The 14,095-nt window shown below is 54.0% G+C and overlaps 2 protein-coding genes across 4 annotated transcripts in view; one reads left to right on the top strand and one right to left on the bottom strand.

Moving 5' to 3' along the window:
* The window catches only part of TONSL (tonsoku like, DNA repair protein), a 31,688-nt gene extending 22,431 nt beyond the window's left edge, over nt 1-9,257 (top strand). For 2 of the 3 annotated variants that reach the window (XM_061607133.1, XM_061607135.1), the window contains exons 18-26: nt 52-128; nt 448-604; nt 1,521-1,599; nt 1,964-2,265; nt 2,852-3,023; nt 3,528-3,706; nt 3,942-4,015; nt 4,707-4,840; nt 5,414-9,257. In XM_061607133.1, the coding sequence (XP_061463117.1) occupies nt 52-128; nt 448-604; nt 1,521-1,599; nt 1,964-2,265; nt 2,852-3,023; nt 3,528-3,706; nt 3,942-4,015; nt 4,707-4,840; nt 5,414-5,610 (1,371 nt within the window). In that variant the 3' untranslated portion in view covers nt 5,611-9,257. The remainder of the gene's footprint in view (nt 1-51; nt 129-447; nt 605-1,520; nt 1,600-1,963; nt 2,266-2,851; nt 3,024-3,527; nt 3,707-3,941; nt 4,016-4,706; nt 4,841-5,413) is intronic. The other variant, XM_061607134.1, reaches the window with a different exon arrangement.
* Nucleotides 6,369-13,857, bottom strand: VPS28 (VPS28 subunit of ESCRT-I). Its single transcript, XM_061607138.1, has 10 exons — nt 13,767-13,857; nt 11,400-11,490; nt 10,655-10,683; nt 10,364-10,401; nt 9,846-9,935; nt 8,499-8,604; nt 8,101-8,202; nt 7,913-7,966; nt 7,200-7,291; nt 6,369-6,934 (listed from the first exon to the last, which is right to left on the bottom strand). The coding sequence occupies exons 1-10, from the start codon at nt 13,818-13,820 to the stop codon at nt 6,817-6,819; spliced, it is 774 nt and encodes a 257-aa protein (XP_061463122.1). The 5' UTR covers nt 13,821-13,857; the 3' UTR covers nt 6,369-6,816.
* Between the last annotated feature and the right edge of the window lie 238 nt (nt 13,858-14,095).

Here is a 14,095-nt window from a genome sequence, read left to right as displayed (position 1 = left end):
GGCTCCTTGCCAGACCCTCAGCCCCCCTCTCTCCTCCCTTTCTCCCTACAGTTCCCTGCTCCCCCACCCCCGATCCGGGTGCGAGTTCAGGTGCAAGACAATGTCTTCCTTATCCCTGTGCCACACAGGTAAGAAAGCGAGGCTGCCTGGCCCCTTTGCCCTTTCCTCTGTTCTGGAAGTCAGGCCAGAGAGCGGAGCTCTTGATCCAGGTCACTCCTCCTGTTGATAGCAAGACGATGGAAAGCGTGAGCAGGGAGCAATGGGGAAGGGAGGGGGTGTCTCTGCTGCCCTCCCCCCCCTTTCCCTCTGCAGTGTTGGGTGAGACCTGCCTGCAGGGAAGGTTGTGGAGTCTGCCCCTGAGGGAGGCTTCTCGTGGGGGGGGGTCAGGGGGCTTGAGCCATCAGCGGGCCTCCTGCGGCAGCACTCTCCTGCCGTCCTTCCTTGCAGCAGCAGTGAGGGTCGCCCCGTCTCGTGGCTGGCGGATCAGGCCTCCCAGCGCTATTACCAGACCTGTGGGCTCCTGCCGCGCTTAACCCTGAAGAAGGAGGGGGCCCTGTTGGCCCCCCAAGACCGCATTGTGGATGTCTTGCAAAGTAATGAGGAGGTGAGCAGCCTCTGTGCGTGGAGAGAGAAGCGGGTAGCCCTTCGCCCCAAAGCCCCGTCACCCCTTGGCTGCAGGCAGGGGGAAGACGGGCCAGGCAGAGGGCTCCAGCAGAAGGGAAGGCTGAGAGCCCAGTGGGTGAGCATGCGCTCTGCACGTGTGCAGGAGGCCCCAGGTTCAATCCCCCAACGGCATCTCCAGGTGGAGGCAGGAGAGAGGCCCCAGAGCCGGAAACCCCAGAGACGCGGGCCAGTGGTCTGAGTGGGCAACAGACGGCTTCCTCTGTTCCTAAGGGTGTGCCTTGCTCTGCTAAGCAGAGTGGCACAGCTTTGCATGCTGGGGGATCCCCTGCCTCTCCCTGTCCCCAACAGAGAATTTGACTTCCTGGTTGCTTTGGCCTGCGCCATTATTGCAGTTAAATATTTAACTGGAATATATTTGCTATAGTAAACAAAACAAATCTTCCCCTGGGAAGATTTTGCAAACGTTGGGAAGACATGGAGGTGCTGAATCCCTAAGCAGAAGCCTGAGCCCACGCTGGTTTCCTGTCCCCTCTAAACTCCAAGCTCCCTGGGACCAGCGGCGAGGTGTGGCAGAGCTTGGCCCTCTTGGCTTTGGGGCAAAGCAGGCATCTGGTTCCCGACACGAAAGGCGAAAGGGCTTCACAGTGACCCTTTCGGAGCTTGTGGGCTGGGAGGGGCTGCTTCCCTGTGCGTGGGGGAGCCGTTTCCTCTGGGGCAGATGCATTGTACTGCTGCTGAGAGCCATTTTCAGGCAGGCGCGTGTGTAGGCCAGCCAATTCCTTCCCCATGAGCAGGTGGGGGGCAGGTGAGGTTAGAAAGGAGTACCTGTTGGAGCTCAGGCTTCCTTGGACCCCAGCTGAGCCCTGCGCACTCCCTTCCTCCATCTCCCTGTGCAGGTATTGGCTGAGGTGCAGTCCTGGGACCTGCCGCCTCTTGTGGAGAGATACCGGAAGGCCTGCCAGAGCCTGGCTGTAGGTGAGCTGTAATCCCCCTGCAGAGGGGAGTTGGGGCCTGGGTGGGGGCTCTCCTGCCTTACGTAGGCTACCTGGTTGGGCCGCTGTGTGTCCAGAGCTCCCGCTGGCCTGTGCTGGGAGCTGAAGGCCCATGGCTGCCCCCGCTTGCACCCAGCCCAGGCCACGCTCCTTCTCTCCCGCTGGGCTCAGGAGAGGGTTGCTTCCCAACAGTGCCACCCTGAGGGACTGTGGCGGGACTCCCAACCCCACGCTGGGCTTCCCTTCCTGCCCCGCCAGCAGCTTGCTGGGGCAGCCCTGCTGGCTTGCGAGTCTTGTGCTCTGGCTGAAGCGGGGTGGGGGGCCTGTCTCCCCTTTCCCCTTGGCAGGGGAGCACCGGCTGCTCCTGAAGATGTTGGAGCAGCAGGAGTCGGGCCCGTCCTTCAGCGTCTCTGGTGTGGCTCTGCGTCGCCTCCACCTGACCCCGCTCCTGCGGGCCCTCAAGCTGCAGACCTCCGTCCGGCGCTTATGCCTCTCGGGGACTGGCCTGGGCGACAACGTGGCCCAGGAGCTGCTCTCCAGCATCAGCACCATGCCCGGCCTGAAGCTGCTCGACCTCTCGGCCAACCAGCTGGGCCCCGAGGGGCTGCGCAAGCTGGCTGTGGGGCTTTCCGGCCCCGTCACCTTCCAGGTAGGGTTGGAGGAGGAGCTGATCTCGCTTTGTCTGTCTGTTTCTGCTTGGAGGGGGGTGTTTGAGCAGTGGCAAGGTGTGGAAGTGTGTGTGGGGGGGTGAAGGGGTAGCGCTCTTCAGAGGAGCCATCTGCATGTGTTGATACCACATCTACACCACTATGAGGACTAGAAGCTTGCTCTTTTTAAAATGAAAGTTGAGATTACTGGGGCATTCCAAATGCTACATGGGGCCTGCTACCAGCCGCTTCCCAAACTGTTTGGTGTCATTTCCTCTGGGGTTTTGGCCCCCTTCCCCCCCTTGGCTTGATGGCAAGTGGATTGGTCCTCCCTTCACCACCCACCCACCCTTGAAGGGCCGCAGGTCAGTAGCAGAGCATCTGCTGTGCATGCAGAAGGTCCCAGGTACAATCCCTGATGGCAGCACCTCCCGGTTGGGTTGGGAGAGACTCCTGCCTGAAGCCCTGGAGAGCCACTGCTGCCAGTCAGTGCAGACTGTACTGGGCTAGATGGAGCCAAGGCCTGACTCGGCACAAGGCCACTTCCTGTGTTCACATGAGGCTCTTGCTGGTGCCGTTTTCTTTCAGAACTTGGAGGAGCTGGATCTCAGCGTGAACCCCTTGGGCGACGGCAGCACCCAGTCCCTGGCCTCCCTGGTTCAAGCCTGCCCTGTCTTGAGCTCGCTCAGGCTGCAAGCCTGCAGCCTCACCACGGCCTTCCTGCAGCACTACCGCCCCCTGCTGGCGAATGCCCTGAAAGGTAAGAGGAGCAGGATGAATGTAGCCGCAACCAGGGAAAGACCGAGAATGGTGAGTGGGGCTCAGATCGGTATCAATGAAGCAAGTCTGATGCTTCCTTGTTTTGTATAGTTTCTCCTGTCAGTCATGCGGAAGGCCAGAGGGCTTTGCCAGGACTGAACGTTACACTCAACACCCACCCACCCCACACGTACTCTCTCCCCAAACCTAGGGGGCTCCACAAGCTGTTTCCAAGAGTGTGTTTCCCCACAAGGAGAACTGTGCTCGCTTGGTGTGTGTGAGGATGTTTCTGGGGATGGTAGTTACAATTGTGTGCAGGGGTGTTAAGATGTGTGAATGGGGCCCTTGGGTACTGCAGCTTTGGCTTCTATCTCCCATTTCCTCCCTTTGTCATCAGTAAGCACTTGCCCTCCTTCCCTTCCCTTTATATTTGTAAACTCCTCCTGGGCTCCCCTGTCCCCTCCCCTCATCGCTCAGACACTGAGTGGCTGCTCTCCCCCCTCAGGAGCTGGGCACCTCAAGAGGCTTTCTGTGTCCCACAACCTGCTGGGCTCCAATGGCCTTGAACTGCTCCTGAAGAGCCTCCCTGTGGAGACGCTGACCCACCTGGACATCAGCTCCGTGGGCGCCAGCCCAGGGGACCAGCAGCCTCTGCAGGAGGCGGTGGCCAGGTACCTGGCGCAGGTATGGTTGGTTGGGGGAGAGGGAGATGAGGGCCTTGGGAAACCAGCCCCCGTCTGCCCAGACACCTGCTTTGAGCCATTGCGCTCAGATGAAAAGCGGAGGGGAGGAGGGGGAGGACACACTGGGAGGCGGTTCAAACTTCCCCACCGCAATGTGAGTGAAAAGAACTCTTGGAGAAGATAATCGTCCTCCCACCGCCACCCTCATCTCCAAACCTTTGTTTTCCTCTCTGCAGGAAGGCTGTGCTCTCACACACCTGGCTTTCTCTGGGAATCACCTCAGTGATGATGCCACTGCAGAACTGGCCAGGTATGGCGGGTTGGCGGTGTTCATTTGAAAGAGGGAGGCTATCTCCCCAAACAGGAAAATGGGACCCTGGGCTCTGAGACCCTGGCAAGGGGAGGGGGTGTGTGTTCCATGATTGCTTCTGAACACCAGGTGTTGGAAACCACAGGAGGGGAGAGTTGCTCTTGCGCTCCGGTCCTGCTTGTGGGCTTCCCATATGGGCATCTGGTTGGCCACTGTGAGAACAGGAAGCTGGACTGGATGGGCCCCCTTGGGCCTGATCCAGCCACAGGGATCTTCTTACGTTCTTATGAGACAACAGTGTTCTGTCCCTTGTCTCTGGGCATGCTTGACAGCTATAAATATACACATGCCTCCCCTACCTGAGCAAGGTATTCCCAGACGTGGTTTGATGAGTCAAGGAAGCTCTGAAGGGTAGATGAGCAGAACGCAACCAGATCCTTCCGTTTCCCTATGAGTGACGATGGATCTGGGCCTGGGGTTAATTCTGGCCTTCTTTATTGGACAGCAGTTAGGATGCACTGGGATGCTGCTGTTGTGTTTTGAGCATTTGGGAAGGCAGCATATAAATTCTTGCTGTTCCTCCCTGGGCTTGGGTGTCCCCACAGACATGAGCCGGGAATGTCTGTGTGAGGCTCAGGCTGCCCTTTACCTGTCCTATCCACACACACCTTGATGTTTGTTCTCTCTCCAGGTGCCTCCCCATCTGCCTGCCTTTAGTCTCCCTGGATTTGTCTGCAAATCCTGAAATTGGCATTGTTGGCCTTCGGACGCTGCTACTAGCCCTGGAGGAGCGGAGTCGCGGCCTCCAGTTCCTCAACTTGTCTGGTGAGTGCTGGAGCCAGTTTTGCCCATCCCTTACAGTTTGTTTTTCTCTCCTTGGCTGACCCTCCCCTCCGGGACTGGTGACAGGGAGTACATGCTGAATGGCACAACTGGTTCTCCTTACAATATGGGAGTGCTGTATTGTTCCCAGAGGACATTTGATTCTTGCTTTTGCCTGCATTAATCTCTCCAGACAAGTAGCAGGGTTTGTTTCAACCCTTCCTGAGCTAAAAATACGAGCAGTCTAACCTGTGCCTCTTCCATGCGCACATTCCCACCCCTTTCCCACATGCCACCAGTCAGGAAAAAACCTGGTCCTTCCCCCTAGTTTAGCTAGTGGTTACATCTCACACTGCTTGAAGGGAATTGGATCTTTTTTTAATACATAAAGGGTCACATAAACTAAACCTCAATCAAATAATACATAAAGTTCCCTCTAGGTAGTAATAAAAAGAGGTTGGCAGTTGAGCAGTAGTGGTGGAATATGGCTGGCATTTGGCGCAGTAAGGAGGGGCAAGCTTTGCAGGCGGTACAAAGACTCAGCTAACCCGCCTCCTTTCCTTCCTCCTGCCCTAGGCTGTTCGGTGAGAGGGCCCCTGGACTGTGTGACATGGACAAAGCTCTCCTCCAAGGTGTGTCAGCTACGGTTGTGCACTCGCCACCTAAGCCAGCGCGATCAGCAGGGCATTGCGGAGCTGTGGCACGGCCCAGTGGGCACCTCCCTCCACTCAGTCACAAGGCACCACAAGCTCTTCTGCCAGTGTCTGGAGTAGGGCTTCTCTTGCAGGAGGGCTGTAGACTTCACCCGTGATGCCTTTTTCTGAAGCTCTCAAGACAACACGGGCTCCAGCAGCGTGTGGGTTTTGTCTCCGAACCAGCTCCTGCTGTGCTGGATGCCGCGCTGGGCGAAAAGCCCTGTCCTGTGCCAACATGAGCCTGCCAGGTGCCAGAGAGGGCTGCTGACCCTCTCTCACGGGGTGTCATGCAGGGAGATGGCTCAGTGTCGAGAGGAAGCGGCTGCTGTCTGCCCTGGGAGGGGCCAAGTCTTCCACGTCCCCCCAGTCAGCTGCCACTGTGAAGACAGCTGAGCTTGGTTGGGTGAAGAAGGGAGAGGGCTACACAACACTGCTGTCTTGGGGCAACTGTTTCCTGCTGGTGTGGCCCAGTGGCCCCCCAGCTGTGTGTGATGCAATTTCCCATATTTATTGACCATAATAGCTCCAGAAGACGTTGCATCTTCTCTCGTATGTTTGTGTCTTTCAAGCGGCTGCTTGTCTCACATGGGCAAAGCAAAAGCAGTGCTGCTGCAGAGGGTGGGGTGGGAAGCGGTGCAGGCCTTGCACCTCCAAGGAGAAACCGCAAGCGGCTTCATTCTAAAACCTTTTGGGATATGGAAGCAGGTAACCCAGGCTTCAGAGCTGCCTTTGGGTCATGCTGTGTCTGTATGGCTGGGCTGGGGTGCGGCGTAAGAGGAAAGACACTGCAGCTCTGGGATACTGCTTGAACGTAAGAAATAAAGTAGAGGCCACAATTTCTCACTTTAGAAAGAGGATTTATTTGCTTCAGATGTGCAGAATCTGCCTTGCAAAAGCAAGACCCAATAAAGATGACCACCACACAGGCGTTGAGTGCCCTGCTCCTCTCCCTTCAGGCTCCAAGGAGAGGTCGCTGTCACCATTGTTTGCCTTCTGTCCTGGTGCAACATGAGACCTCCCCCCAAGTTAGAGCAATGGTCACAAACACTATGCAATGAAAAAGAAAGTGGGACAGCCAGGAAGGTCACATGTTAATTAAACAAGCAGCAACCTCTTTTTTTCCAAAAGAGGGAAATTAAGAGCCCTTGTCTTTGGAAGGAATGTCCATTCTCAACAACTTCACAAGAGCACCATAACATTGTACAACCATGGGGGGGGGGCTGCACTGTTTACACCAAGGGGGGGGGTCTGTCTCAGCCACTGCCAAGGCAAGAGCAGGTGTCCTCAAGAGTGCAGAAAGCGGTTGAAGGCATTGTAGGCAGACTCCAAGTCAAAGAGCATCTGCCGGACTTGAGAATCATCCAGTTCATCAGAAGCTGACATGCCGCTCAGTGTCTGTAGCCTGCAGGGAGAGCAAAACCATCGCTAAGGCCCAGGCAGAGCTCGCATCTTGCCTCTTCTCCCACCTGGGCTGTGTCAAGGCCTCACTCATTTTATTTATACCCCACCCTTCCAGAAGGAGCCCAGGGCAGCAAACAAAACACTAAACGCACTCTAAAATATATCCAAACAACTTTCCAAAAAAACCCAACTTTAAAACACCTTAAATGAGGATAAGGTCACATCATCTCCCTATGCATACAGGAGGAGGAGGAGGACCCACTCACCACTGGCTCACTTTCTGCCGCCCCTCGAAGTCTGTGGGCAAATGGCTCATGCGGTTCATGGTCTCCATCAATTCCCGGAGGTCAGGCTGTATCTGAGGAGGAAAGGGGACAGCTCAGTGGTAGCCCTTCCCTTTTCAATCTCCCTTCGTCACAATGGACAGGTGCAATCCTTGATCTCTTAAGAGCCAAGCAGTTTCCTTGACAGCAACCCACATTCTGTGAAGTCCTGAGAATCTCATCTCTTAGAAAAGTGTTTCCAACCTTTTCACTAGGAAGAACATAAACGGAGCCTTGCTGGATTGGACCAAAGGCCTTTCTAACCCAACACCCTGTTCTCCATAGTGGCCAACCAGATGCCTTTTCTGGGAAATCCACAAGCAGGAATAGAGGACAAGAACCCTCCCCCTTGCTGCTATTCCCAAGCTACTGGTCCTCAAGAGATACATCTCTGATCCTGCAGGCAATATAGTATGTAGTCATGATGGCTACTAGTCACTGGCAGCCTTCTGTGAAGATGCAGGTACAGCACCAAGAGACAGCAGCTGTTGCCCTTTCCACAGCTAAGTCTATACACACATTTTAGGAGGGCTCTAGCACTGCAAAAGACGATGATGCCTCTTCATCTTTAAGGTGCCCACAGCCACACCTTGCTCAAACTTGCTCTGTGGAGGGCAACCTCTTGGGCACAAGAGCCTCTGCTTGTTACCACTCACCTCATCCATGGCCCGGATTTCTAAGCGCAGCTTGTCCATCACTGTGATAAAGAGCTGGAAGGGGAAAAAAAGATCCTTCCGCTGAGGCAGAACAGAGTAGAGGGCCCCCCCAGGAGTGTCAGTTAGAAGGACCCCAAAGCAGAGTGTCTTCCGCTCTGGTTCTTCCACCCCACCCTATCCTACCCTACCGACACAATGTCAGCAATGCAGCGGTTGAGGTTCCCTTTGTCGTCCTTGATGGTGATTGGCCGATCTTCTTTGATCCTTTCCATGGCCAACGGGCAATCGAGCTGCAAGAGTTAACAAAGATTCTCAAAGAAGGAGGGCAAAAATAAACAGCAGCTTTCCCATGGGGGGGTCCCTCAAGACACCACCGCCACCACTTCATTCCCCTCTGCCACCACAAGGCAGGCGAGGAGCTTATCAAAAGAGCTTCGTTGTCTTTCTAGGGATGGGGGCCGCCTTCACTGTTTTGCATCCAGGAACGAGAATTTGGCTTTGGCAACAGTAACGCAGCCGGGGCCAGAGCTGCTGCCGCCATCCCCCACCCCCTTTGCATGCAGGCCCTTCAGCAACTGTTGCTTACCCGAAACTTGCGGCAAAAGTCATCAATTGAGTTGATCTCCAGGCCTTGCACCTGCTTGAATGCAGCCTTGTACTGGACTAAGAGGCGGGAACAGGCTGCAGTGTACCTGGGAGGGGAGGCCGCTGTGAGAAAGAGCCACCCACCCTTTTCACCGTGTCGTTGGCCTCCCCCACCTTTCTCTGCTGCTGCTGCTGCTGCCTATGCCTGCAATGCCGCTTGATGGGGATGCTGGTGCGTGCCAAAAGCTGGGGGATGGCTGCTCTGCTGCCCCACTACTGAATTAAGTAATGCTGCTCTAGAAGGTAAGAATGAAAAGTGGCCTGCTGGATGAGACCAACTCTCTCCAGCCCAACATCTCGCTTCCTGCAGGGCACAGCCAGCTGTCTTATCTCTGGAAGCTCGCAGGTGGGGAATGGAGGCAACTGTTCTGTCTTGCATCCACCCCATCAACAAGCATTCAGAAGAATACTACTGACAAACATGTAGCCCTCACTTAATGTTGCAGCTAGTAGCCCTCAGTCCTCCGTTCTTGGTGCACTTGTGGGGTGGGCAAGAGCAGTGCATCACAGATCCATCCTCTCACTCCAAAGCAGGAGGTCTGTTCCGCACATCTTTAGTGTGGCGGCACCTACCTTGTGGAATTCCCTCCCCTTAAATATTAGACAGGCACCATCTCTGTTGTCTTTTCGGCACCTACAGAGTACTTTCCTCTTTCAACGAGTTTTTAAAGTTGAGACCGTATCCCAGTCTGTGTTTGTGTTGGAATCGCTTTTTAATGTTTTTAAACCTTTTTTTAATATTTTAAACCTTTAAAAAAAAGTTTTAAAAGCTTCTTTTTAAAAATGTTTTTAAAGATGTTTTGTTTTAATATATTTTAAAGTCTGCTTTTATGAAGTTTTAAAGTGTTTTTAGTGCTTTTATTTGCTGCTCTGGGCTCCTGCTGGGAGGAAGGGTGGGATATAAATCAAACAATGAAATGGAAATGGACTGCCTTCAAGTTGATCCTGACTTATGGCGACCCTCTGAATAGGGTTTTCATGGTAAGCGGCATTCAGAGGGGGTTCACCATTGCCTCCCTCTGAGGCTGAGAGGCAGTGACTGGCCCAAGGTCACCCAGTGAGCTTCGTGACTCTGTGAGGATTCGAACCCTGGTCTCCCAGGTCGTAGTCAACACTAACCACTACGCCACACTGGCTCTCAAATCAAATAATAAATAAATAAAAATAAATAAAGCAATGCCCCTGTCTCTTGTCCTTCCTCTATTGCCTCTCCCTCTGGCCAGGCACCTTAAGGAAGCTGGACCTAGAGCTGAATCCCCTAGGTAACTCTGGCTGCCCTGAGACTCACTCATTGGGGGTGACGCAGTCCTTGATATAGGCTTTCTCCAGAGCCTGCATCGTCTTCACCACAGCAAATAGCTCGGCCATGTTGTCATATCTGAAACCAAGTTGAACAAGTAGATTAGTCTACCTACATCCTGACATATTTTTCTCTGAAAAACAGGGGCTCTGCAGAGGTCAGGGCCCTCATGTGTGGATAGGTAGGAATTACACACACCCTACTGCTTAGGTACCTAGATTCTCTGTCTCCCTGGGCCAAAAAAACCACACACCCTGGATGTAGAAGGCAGCAGGGGTCCCTATCCCCAAACCTTTGCTTCCGTAAAGGGACAAAGAAGCCCACCTCAGATAGCAATCAGTGGGAAATGTCTCCAAACGCCACTCCCCATTCTTTTCTGCCAATCAAGTATCTTCTCAGGCAGAAACCATCCAACCCGGTCATGGCCTGAGGCTTCAATGAAGGCCCTTTGTGCTTGCTCACAAACAAGCAACAGAATTGTGGGTACATTTGGGGAAAATACTCACTTTTCTCGCTCCCGGGCATTCTTGTATAACTTCACTTCCTGCAAGGGAAATGAGTGTGAAGTTGCATCCACCAGATCTTTCTACCACACAGAAAACAAGCTGAGATATCAGAGACCTTTAAGCCCGAGCCTCATAAGGGGGAGACCCTGCCAAAAGGAGAAGCGCTTTTGGTGGCAGCCTCGAAATCTGGGGAGCACCTGACATTACTAGCAATATTACAACCACCTCCCTGTATCCCACTGAAAGGAATTGCTAGTCACTGAGCCATAGGAAAAACCCAGTGCTACTTGCCTCGTACAGTTCTGGCTTATTCCCTGGGGCTGAAAAGCAAGAGGGGAGATGAGAGGAAGAGTATGAGTGCAGGCACAGCCCAAGTTATTTGTTTATTTATTTAATTAATTTGTATCCCGCCCTTCCAGCAGGAGCCCAGGGCGGCAAACAGAAACGCTAAAAACACTTTAAAACATCATAAAAAGACCTTAAAATACATTAATACAAAACAGCATTAAAAACATTTTTTTAAAAAAACCTTTAAAAAGGGTTACCCCCCCAAAAAAGGGTTACCCCAAAGCAACTGCCGTGAACATGAGAACAGCCTGCTTGGTTCCCCCTCTGATGCCAGCAGGGTTAAGACAAATCCTGCCACACAGACAGTAGGCTGGGGTGCTCCTTTGTCCTATGTCGGAAAACAAAGGGGAATTTGGAACGGTAGCCATGACCAGTGAGGGTTTGGAAAATGTCGCCCCAACGACACTGTCGACACAGTGGATCCTCACTGCTCATTTTTAGGTGTCTCTTGAAGATCTTTTTATGGTGTTTTGTGTTTCATTGGACTTGCATATTTTGCTGAAAAGCACCGAGAGAGAAATAAATTAAATAAATAAATAAAAGAAGCTCTTTCCTAAATACACTTTAAAAAAAAAATCTGGGTGCTGGACCCTAGGAATTCCAGATGCAGACCCTGTCCAAGCCCACCCACCCCTGCACTTGCTCCCAGCATAAGCTGGACAATAGCACTGGCCAACAAGAGACTCACCTCCCATTCCAGGGGCTGCTGGGATTCCATGAAACATGCTTCCAGCAGTCTGCAGCTGGATCCAGCCTACCAGCACCACCACGCAGGAAGCCTGTGACAAGAGCAGATAAATCGCAGCTAAACCTCTCTGCTTTATTTATTTCAGGTATTTATATGCTACTTAATGCTCTGTGGCGCAGAGTGGTAAGCGGCGGTAACACAGCCAAAGCTCTGCTCACAGCCAGAGTTCGATTCCAATGGAAGGAGGAAGTCGAATCTCCGGTAAAAGGGGTGGAGGTCCACTCAGCCTTCCATCCATCCGTGGTGGGTAAAATGAGTACCCGGCATACGCCGGGGGGGGGGGTAAAGAAAGACTGGGGAAGGAACTGGCAATCCCACCCCATATATACGGTCTGCCTAGTAAACGTTGCAAGATGTCAGCCTAAGAGTCGGAAACGACTCACACTACAAGTGCAGGGACACCTTTACCTTTTTTAATGCTCAGAATTTATAAGGGGTGTACATAAAATATTCTTTTAAAAAACATGCAAAGAATAAAAACAGTTAATATTCATCAAAGCAACAGTAAATGTAAATGTACTGCCTTCAAGTCGATTCTGACTTACGGCGACCCTATGAAGAGGGTTTTCATGAGGCTGAGAGGCAGTGACTGGCCCAAGGTCACCCAGTGAGCTTCGTGGCTGGGTGGGGATTTGAACCCTGGTCTCCCAGGCCATAGTCCAACACCTTTCCTGACCATTGGCAATGCTGGCTGAGGCTGATGGGAGTTGTGGTCCAACAACATCTGGAGGCACACTGGTTGGGAAAGGCTGTCTTAACCACTACACCACACTGTCTCTACCTTAAAGTGCCTGCTGAAATAGGCCTCAAATTCAGCAGGGTGGGGTCCTTTCTAATCTCAGCCAGGAGAGAGTTTCACAGGATTAGGCCCACAATACTAAATGCATGGTTTTGGTATTTATGAGTTACATGTCGGAAGGCTGAGGTGATGGGAGAGTGGTGCAAGTTCTTCCTGGCCAAAACGGCTCTGAGGCAAAAATGAGGACCCTTTTCTCAGCAAGGTGAGCCTTGCTACAGAGCCTTCCCCCCAAATTGGGGAGAAGTATCTTAGTTTAATATTTAATTCAATTTAATTTTTCTTGCCTCCAAAAGCACAGTGGAACCTCAGGGATTATCCTGTCCCCCACTCCATCCAAGCTTAAGAGTAGAGGAGGGGCTCTTCGTGGTCACTAGGTGGGAGGGAGTTAGTTTGGGGGTGCCCTGAAAGTAAATTTTCTGCCCAAGCAGCAATTGTGCAGCAGATGCTCTTTCGTCTTGGAGTGCCCAACCATGAGCTGCCAGCCCTGCGACGGCCGATGGGAGCTCCATTCAAAACATCTGAAGGGCACCAAGGGTGGCAACGGCTGGCCTCCAAATCCAGCAAAGAACAGCTGCCCCCACAATTACATGTTGCTCCACGCGGTGGCATCCCTGCAGGAGCAGCAGAGGGAAAGGGAAGGAAAGCAACAGCGGCAGGCCGCTGCTCCTGGGCAATTTTACCCCATAACCTAGTTACCAGCTAAGAATGGCTGCATGCGGGCATGGCCAGTGTGGGGCTAGGAAGGGGCGGCCACTTCTGCCTCCTCAGCACGCGGCTCAGCGGAAACATGAAGGGCGCGGGGGATAAAGGAAAAAGGGCTTTTAACGGCACTCGAGGCGCGTCGTCTGGAAAACCGGTGCGCCCGCCCTCCATGCCAGGCGAACCGTATTAAGCCCATAATGCAGCTAGGAAGTTGAGGCCGGGAAGGAGGGAGGCAGCGGCCTGTTTGAAGCCGGCGGGTAGCAGAGGTGGGAGGACGCTGAGCCGGAGCCCAGCCCCTCCCCGCCCCCGAGAAGGAGCTCTTTCTCCCCCCTCCAGCCCCACGACAGGGAAGGCAAGAGGGGGAGTTTAGTTTCAAGGTCCATCATGACGGCGGCGGCATCTTGGGCACCTCCAGCCTACAAAGCAGGTTGCATTGCAGCAGGTAGGGAAAAGGCCCCTGCCCCGAGGAGCTTCCACGGGCAAGCGAGAGGGGAGGATGCGCCGTCCATGGGAACAAGTTTGCTTCCTTTCCCTCCCTGGAGCAGCTCGGAGTGGGGTCCGCGGGGGGGCTCCTCCCTCTGTCCCTCCCTCGTTCTCTTCCACCGCAACAACCCTGTGAGGCAGGCCGGGAGGAACGGCGGGGATGCCTTGATCCAGAGAAGCGGAGGGAGGGACGGAGGGCTGACTGACAGACCGAGATCTTCCCTCCCCGCCGCCGCTTCCGCGCGCGCACCGCTCCCCTCCCCTCCGCAAACAGACCCCCCCCAACAAGGCCTGAGGGAGGAGCGAAGAATGACCACACACACCCCGCCGTGGAGAGCCGAGGGCGGCAGGGGTCGCCCCGGGGATCTCTCTCTCATCCGCCCTCCAGCCCCACACCAAGCTCAAGGCCTCACCCCGCTCCGGCTTCTTTGTCCCTCCCGACTTCCGGGAAAATGGCGGCGGCCCTCCTATCGATAACTCGGCCGAACTCCAGCCTGCCGTCCTCCCCAGGGCTCGGCCCTCGATTAGGCGGAGCGATTGAGCAGCCCTGACGTCAGAAAGCGTGCTTTGGCCCATAGATATGTAACAGAGAGACACTCACGTGCAATTCAGCTTCCGCGTCCACTTTGAGAGCTTGGTGGGCTTTTTCTAG

The sequence above is a fragment of the Rhineura floridana genome, chromosome 1 (assembly GCF_030035675.1).
Source record: "Rhineura floridana isolate rRhiFlo1 chromosome 1, rRhiFlo1.hap2, whole genome shotgun sequence".
NCBI classification, from domain to species: Eukaryota; Metazoa; Chordata; class Lepidosauria; order Squamata; family Rhineuridae; genus Rhineura; species Rhineura floridana.
Note: the sequence above shows the minus strand (reverse complement) of the source record. Positions and strands in the feature narration are given on the sequence as shown.

What these genes read in the sequence shown, in the direction of transcription:
- VPS28 (XM_061607138.1), bottom strand. Translation starts at nt 13,820, where the DNA reads ATGAGAGAGAGATCCCCGGGGCGACCCCTGCCGCCCTCGGCTCTCCAC. An exon ending in ATAAGCCAGAACTGTACGAG is followed by an intron (nt 10,402 to 10,654) that starts GCAAGTAGCACT and finishes TTTCCCTTGCAG; the next exon opens with GAAGTGAAGTTATACAAGAA. An exon ending in AAATCCGGGCCATGGATGAG is followed by an intron (nt 7,292 to 7,912) that starts GTGAGTGGTAAC and finishes TTTCCTCCTCAG; the next exon opens with ATACAGCCTGACCTCCGGGA.